At 41.4% G+C, this 8304-nt stretch overlaps 1 protein-coding gene across 1 annotated transcript; it reads left to right on the top strand.

Moving 5' to 3' along the window:
• The first annotated feature begins 7450 nt into the window (after positions 1–7450).
• LOC110553206 (small cell adhesion glycoprotein-like) lies at positions 7451–7609 on the top strand. The gene has a single exon (XM_060376982.1). The coding sequence runs from the start codon at positions 7451–7453 to the stop codon at positions 7607–7609; it is 159 nt and encodes a 52-aa protein (XP_060232965.1).
• Positions 7610–8304: the final 695 nt, after the last annotated feature.

Below are 8304 nucleotides of genomic sequence, written 5' to 3' on the forward strand. Positions count from 1 at the left end.
TTTTGTTGACATCATTTTTCCCTTAAAATTTTCACTAACAATAGAATTGATGTAGTCTTCTTTCAAATATTGGTAAGAATGGAGGAAGATTAAAGTTAATTAGACAGAGTAGGATACGAAGAATATATGCTCACACATGCCAAACTCTTCTGTTAAAAGGCCTTCAATGTTTACCCTTTGAGAAGTAAAACAGACAACATTCAAGTTCACCTGTTCCTTGTTCTATGAGAAGAGGGTCTGTAGGTGCCACACCACAGGGTAAGACATCTACTGTTCCCCAACAAAAAAAAAATACTTCACATCTCTAAGGTGTCCAAGGATTTATCACATTCCACAGGAGCTGTAGTGCATCTAATCACCCCTGTATCTGCCACTCAGGAAACTCAAAAAGCCTCAGGAATACTGACTTAGTCTAAATTCTTTATAAGAATGCACTTGCAATCAGTCAAAAGCCTCCAGAAAAGAGGTAACATTTTCTTACCACTAAAGACAAAAACAAAAGGTAAAGGAGCACACTCCTCAAGGATGTCTGAGGACTGCTGCACTGATATACAGAGATACTGTCTAAGCAGGACAATGGACATGCAGTGTTCTAAACAGGATGTTTGTAAATGCTTACCCCATGGCAGTAATTCCGCATGGATCTGACTTTCTAGAGCTGATATGTGGTGCAGAAAGGGCTCTCTAGAGATCAGGTGTGGTCATGTGGAGGGCAGGTGGATTACAAAGACCTTGGGTGGGAAGGAACTAACACTGAAGAGACATAAAAAAGCATCTGCCACTCCCACCCCCACCAATGATTTGACCCCTGTAATATGAGCCTCTGGTAACAACAGTAAGCGTTGGATAGGACCTGCTTGCAGCTTTGGTGATGTTGCCATCTCTCAAACATTGTCCTTCCTTTCAATGTCTTTAATGCCTTTTCAGGCTCTATAAATCTTGGGCATGTAATCCTCATAAAATTCAGTTGGAACTCTTATCTCAGTAAGGTTAATAAACTTGGAGTACTTAAAATGATGATGGATTTTCTTTTCTTTATCATTTTTATTCTCTTTTTAAAGAAAAGCATAAATCTACATAAATGCCATTTGAGGGTGACACATTCAAAGCTCAGAAGGTGTGGGGATTCTGAAAATTAAAAAACAAACAAACAAACAAAAAACTGGCAAACATTATCCAACATTTTCAAAACTCTGGAGTTTAATCCAAAATCTTGCATTAATTAATTTTGTTGTTCTTGTCATTGGTTTTGATTTTTTTTTCTAGTAAAGGAGCTGAATATCAATGGCATGAACTAAGTTTATGATACTTCCAGCTTGCCTTACCCCATCTACTTTACAGCAGCTCTGTGGTAACTCTGGAGGCCACTAACCCATAATCTTGGTGGAAATGAAACAGCTTTGCAGTTACCACAGAGATAGAAGAGGGGCAGAGGATCTTCAGAGTTTCTTCCCCTGGGTGATATCAGTGAAAATGGCAGAGTATGGATCTTTGATAATTTTTTTTCATTAAAAAAAAAAGTTAAAAGAGACCTAGCTAATAAAAGCATCAAGAATACATTTTCCAAACGCTGAAAATTAGCTAAAATCTTACAACTAACGCAATAATTCAAAATTTGAATTAGCATATCAATTTAAAGAGAACCACTGACCTTCAATAAAAAGAGCACACTAGTGACTATGCTCATCGCTGTCAGGGAAAACTGACAGGATCATATGAACTGGGAAGAGGTTTACTTTGGCTTTGGTTTAGAGAGTATCGTCCAGCAGGAGCGAGTGGCTGGAGAAGCCCAGCCTACAGCGGTAGAAGCCTGTGGTGTCTAGTCAGCTGAGAGGAGGAAGGGGACCGCAGGACCAGAATCATGCCTGGGCTGTAATCCACAAGGTCTGCCCACATGACTCACCTCATCCACCACCTCCCCAACCAGCTCTCCCTGTGGAATAAGAGTTCAAACATCTTGGTCTATGGGTACACTTCACAATCAACTCTTAACCCATAACAAGAGTCAGAACATCTCAGCTCATCCTTGTCTCACTCCCCTCTGCCCTACGGTAGCTTATAAAATAACAATCTACAGTCATTATAGAAACTAGCACTGGCTTATCATCTTAGAGACTAGAGGTTTTTCAAAGCATGATTTGAAAAAAAAAATGGTTATAAATAGATCTGTCTGGCAGATGAAACAATCAGTACATTTGGAGAAAAAGCCAATTGAGATTATTCAATTTGAAGAACAGAAAAAAAATGAAAGAAAGGAAAATACACAGAGCTTCAGAAACACCACCAAATAAGCCAATATATACCTCAAGGGAAAAGAGACAAAAGGATGGTAAATAATATTTGCCTAAGTAGTGGATAAATACTTCCTAAAATGATAAGACACTAATTAACACATTCAGGAAGCTCAGTGAACACCAAATACAGCAAACACAAAAATCCACATCTGGAAAATTATAATCACTACCTTGAAAGAAACAAGTAAAATGATTCACTATATACAAGGGATCCTTGATAAGACTAACAGTTGACATTTCTTCAGAAGCTGTGGTGTCCAAAAGTCAATGGAAAATTAAGTCTTAGCTTTTAAAGAGCAAGACAGCCAACAAGAGCTTGATCTTCAGAAAACATTCTTTTCAAACTAAAGAGAAATTGAAACACTGCCAGGTGAAAACAAAACTAGGAGACTTGGCTATCAGAAAATCAGCTTCACAGAGGGACTCATTCAAACCGTGAAACCTAAGTTAGAAAATAGAAACGAAGTCTAGCCAAGTTGGTGGCAGACCTGCAATCTCTGTGGAGGTAGAGGCAAGAGGATCAGGAGTTCAAGGACAGCCTGATCTACACAGCAAGTTCAAAGTCAGCCTAGCACACCAGAGACCCTGTCTCAAAAACAAAATAAAATATGAAATAGAAAGAAAGACAACAGCATGGTGATTCAACAGGGTTCTTTAGGGAAGCAGAATGTCTGTGGGTAATATAAGGTAAGATATTACCAAAGGAGTCGGGTCAGGCTATTACATACACCATAGGAAGCTTCCTAATGGCATAGGAAGAGTCTTCATTTAACAACACAGCACTAGAATTATGTGCATAATTTGACTACTGCAAGTGAGAAACTAAACTCTTCATTTTAGCTCTCAGTACGCTAATGCCACAGCCCTAGATTCAACCAGTTGTAGACTGAAAATTTATTACTTTTAATAGTTGTACAATAATGAAATTATTGAAAGTATAGTCTTAAAAACATATATATATATATACCAAACATGTGCAGATTTTTTTCCTTGTCATAATTCCCCCTAACAATACAATATAATAACCGCTTACATAGTATTTATGTTGTGGTGGATAGTATCTAGAGGTTAAAGTATCTGGAAGGCAATTCTTGGATTATGCAAATATTACACTGACTCATATAAGGAATATGAGCATCCATAGATGTTAGTATGTTTGGTGGGTCTGGCACCATCTCCTATGTGCACTAAGTGATAACTACATTTCATTTTAATTTATTTTACTTTCAAGATCCATATATGGTATCCACCTGCTGTCTTGGATAACATAGCATTAGATTTTTCTCTGAGGTGAAGGCTGGTGAAGAAGCCTGAAGGTGGCTCAGAAAAGGGTGTCTACAAAGTGGAGAAGATGAAGGAGATCTTGAAATGTACAAAAAAAAAAAAAAAAAAGTGAGGAGCTATGCCCATTCCTCAGCACTTCCAGCCTGGATGACACAGGGGAACTGCAGAAGGCAATGCTCTTTGCCTCGGAAGTGTACATACCCCTAACCAAGGCCTGGGGAAGCTGAAGATGCATCAGAAGCTGGAGACTTTGCCATACTGAGTGTTTCCCTGCTTCAACAAGACGAGACAACCCACCACCAGCAAGGTACATGAGCTGCCTTTGAAGAACAAGGCATCATGTCTTCTTGGTCCACCTGAACTCAGATGCGTACAGGGAGAGAACTCGTTAGCCTACCTGGATACCAAAAGGACCATGTCAGCTTTTATTCCTGCCCTCCTGCCCTCTCCAGTTTCTCCTCAACCCCAGGAGAGGCAGCCTGGTCTCACCAGTTAGTAATCCAATTAGGAATGCAAAGCTAAAACTAAATGTTAAACAGAGAACCTGTACCCTTTGTTCATCCAAAGAAGAATTACAGGTCTTAACTTCCTGACAATAAGTGAAAAATCAGATGAGTGAATCAAATACATCTGGTCTGACTTCTTTCCCTCCTGTCTCTGCACCTGTCGTTAGTGTGTGGAGGAAGACTATGGCAAAGTTCAAGGGGCAGATTGTCCTTAGTGGTCACAATATACCACACTTTATTCCCCAGAAGCTGTCAGAAATGCCAAGCACTAGATACAACCTGATACAGTAAATAAAGAAAAAGGCACAATTATCTATAATCTCATTTTCACATCTTATCAGAACGCCTGTGCATGGGTCTGAGCCAAGACAAACTGTTTTTATTAATGCCGAATCTGGACGTAAGACATGATAATATATGTTTACTTTGCAAGAGAGCATGGATTTCACACTTTCACTTTGTTGTGCGAATCTGGGTTTACCCATTTCTAACAAAAGCTGGATAAACTCAGGGTCTTCCTAAAATGTCAATGATTATTCTTCACAAAGGAGGCACAAACAAACCTACACTTAAAAAAATAGGCAGACTGATTATCCTGTATGCCTGTGCAATGCTTCAATTTTAGACCTGGAACACTAACATCATCAAACGTGTTGATTCATTAGAACAAGCTTATCAACTCTTTGGAAGTCTTGGAAGGAAATACAGAGTAATTCAAAGAATCAGAACCATCTAGTGTTGCCTAGCGAATCAAAGGGCTGTGAGAAAATAAGCTACAGAAAAGTAAAAAGGTAAATTTTTAAAAAATGTGATTCCAATCTGTGCTTGGCGACTGTCCTCCCTCAGGCCACTAAGGCTTGGTGCCATCAGATGCATTAATGCTGAGACACTGGTCATGGGTGAGGGAGGGGTGGGTGAGTAGATCCGGAGGGAGAACCGCTTATGAGCCTGAAATTCATTCAGCGGATGCATCAGGCATCAGCTGCTGAAAACGCACGGCGATGAACTTCCTTTAGCATTGGCCCAACTGGAGGGGATAAACATGGCAACACGCCGAGTTGCTTCAAAAATGTAGAACTGCATACTGTCAGAATTCCACAGGACTGAACTGTGGTCCTGGGCTAGGGCGGACTTTCCACAAGACTGTCATCAAGCAACGGAGTTTCTGATTGAATGGTCCAGGAGAAACAGACCTCCACGACCATTAATGCCACTCTTCATTGTAAGAAGAGCAGATTTCCTTCTGTTCTGAGAGATGATGATGAATGACCCTCAGGGACTGATGCAGATCGCACTGCAGTCAGAAAGCAGAGCAAGTGTGGAAAAGAACTGAGAAGGCATCGGTACCCAGGAAGTGGCTCTTGAGACAACTACTGACACAGAAGACTCCAGTGCTGGGAATGAAGGACGTAGGCACATACACCCAAAATGTAGGAGATCACGCCCTGGACTTGGGTTTGGAAATCTTGTAAGAGCGGTGGATTACAGAGCCCATGATTAGGATCTAGGACACTGGTGTTGCAAGTCCCCTTATCAGATACTTGTCCCTCCAGAGTCATATAATCTTATGAAAGGTGATTAATCGTTTCCGCATCTCAGTTTTCCCATCTACAAAATGGTAGTAATCACTATGGGAATTAATTCAGAAAAATTTTGTCTGTAACCTTTAAAAATGTGAGATAGCTAACTGATTTTTAACTACATAGAAGATTATTTCTCTCTCATGTTACCATCAATTCAGACCTGGCATGGAGCATTTGCAGCAGGAAGAGCTGCCTTCAGCCATTTACCTGTGCTTTCCTTATGGCCTAACAGTCTCATCAGCAGCTCCAGCCCTCACACAGGCCCCTTCCCGAAACAAAGGAATGCCTTCCCATTCTCTTGGCAACAATGAGTATAACCAAGTGTTTAAAAATTCTCTACTGATTTAAATGATGAAAAGTTAAAATAGTTTCACCCATATTTGCTTGCTAATGAAGATCAATATTTGTCTCAGCTCCTTTTCCATTTGCTGAGGTAAAATACCCCAAAGAGCAATTAAAGGGAGAAAGGCTTTTAACTGAACTTTATGGAAGGGTAAAAAAGGCAAAAAGAAGCAACTGGTCGTCTCATACAGACAATCAGAAACAGGAAAGAATGTTTGCTCCAATCAGCCCCTTTTCTCCAAGTCTGAGAGCCCAGCTTGGGACAGTGTCACCACAGTGGGTGAGTCTCAAATAATGCAGTGAAGGTGATATCCCATGGGCTTTGTCAGAGGCCTGTCTCCGTGGTGACACTAGAGTCTGCTAGTTGGCCCCTACCACCGACCATCACAATATATATTTTTTAAATTTTTATTAGTATTTGCATTGTGTGTGGCGTACACACGTGTGGACATATAGGCACGGATGGAGTTAAGCGCAGTGGGGAGAGCAGAGGTCAACACTGAATGTATTTTCATCTTAGTCGTTGATACAGGATCGTTCACTAAACAGAACACGAAGTTCACTAACTGGCTGGACCGTCTGGCCAAAGAGCCCCAGGACTGTCCTGTCTCCATCTCCTCAGTGCTGGCCACAAGCACATGACTCCCCTGGGGATCTGAAGTCAGGGCTTCATGCTTGCACAGCAGGTACTCCTACCCACTCAGCCAACTTCCCACTCAGTATTTACAGTTTGGTTTTTTAATTGCCCAAGCTCCATGGTGGGTTGATTCATATCTATACGTTCATTTTAGATTCCAAGATCTCAGCCCAGCTTAGCAAAGTGGCCATAGAGTCCTGAATGAGTAAAATTGTTCAGCAACTCAGGAAAGATCTTTGTATATCACAGGGATTAATGTTTTTCAAGGATTTCGCTTTTCCTTTAGTTTATCATGTAGACTTGTTTTATTTACTGAATATATAACTCTTATACAGGATTTAAAACAGCAATGTAGTGTTTTCCTTTGTATTAAGACTAACAAAGTTATATGCACCCAAACTTGTGTGTCTCTGTGTGTCTGTATGTATGTGCATACCTGTGTGTGTCTGTATGTGTGTGTGTATATATGCATATGTGTATCTCTGTGTCTGGAGTGTGTGTGCTTTTGTGTTTGTATGGTGCACTCAGTTTCTGTATATTTCTTAAATATTTTCCATTTTTGGAAGAAAAATTATGACTTTTAAAATCACGTGAACTCAGAGCCTGCCTCCTGGAGCTAGGAGCTCGGAGCCCTTGGCCACCTGGCATGGGACTGGACCTGGGGCTGGTGGCTTTCGGCTATAGGGATTCCTCAACTCCTGGGTGTCCCCAGGGAGCCAGGGAGCCGGGCAGACCTATTCTGACGGGTCTCCCAGCCCTGGAAGCCCAGCTCTGACCCTAAGAGATACCCTGCAATCCGCAATGATGGACAGCCTACCGGCTACAAATTCTCCTGCAGAACTGATGGCCACACTGCCACCTTTTCAGGCCCCCGAGACCCTGTCCAAGACTGCAGAGGGGGAGCCAAGCACCACCCTCCAGATGGACAGTGACTCAGCCAAGGGCAGAGAGAAGGAGAAGTAGTTCTTCCCATCCAGCTGACTATACTTTGGGAACATCTGCTCCGAAGCCATGAGTTGAGTGACATTTGCCTTCCAGGACACAGCACCCAATACTGGAGTCACAGACTCCAGGGACAAAGCACTCACAACCTGCCAAAAAAGTGGGACATGCCTTAGTTAGGAGGGGCAGATGTGAAGGGAGGACACAGGCTGGTCCACTTCGTCTTCTCCCTAGCTGCTGGGTGACGGCCCCAGTATAGCTATTGTGGTCTTCCTGGGGGCTGGATGTCACCGAAGGCATCAGGCCAGGAGGGATATGAGTCTGAGAATGTTACCTCCTTTATCTGCTCTGAACCCAACCATTCCCCCAACAGCCTCAAACCTACACTCTTTTACCCAGATTAAATATTATGAAAGTTAAAAAAGAAAACAAACAAACAAAAAACATGAACTCCAAATGTGAACTAGAAGACATTGTATTTTATTCTATATAGTTGGTAACAGTTGCTTAAAAGAATTCATGGAATTTTTTACCCTTTCTCAATCAATTTATTTATTTTACTAGAAATGTGTCATTTTATCTCAACTTGGACACACTTCTGAATGTCCTATTGTCTTCACCAGGTCCATCTGTCTCTCTGCATTAGTACTGTACTGCTGTAAGCAATGTTTTGACAGTGGAATTAGTAATTCCTTTCTCATTACACATCTTTAAAA

Source organism: Meriones unguiculatus, chromosome 1 (genome assembly GCF_030254825.1).
Source record: "Meriones unguiculatus strain TT.TT164.6M chromosome 1, Bangor_MerUng_6.1, whole genome shotgun sequence".
Classification (NCBI taxonomy): domain Eukaryota; kingdom Metazoa; phylum Chordata; class Mammalia; order Rodentia; family Muridae; genus Meriones; species Meriones unguiculatus.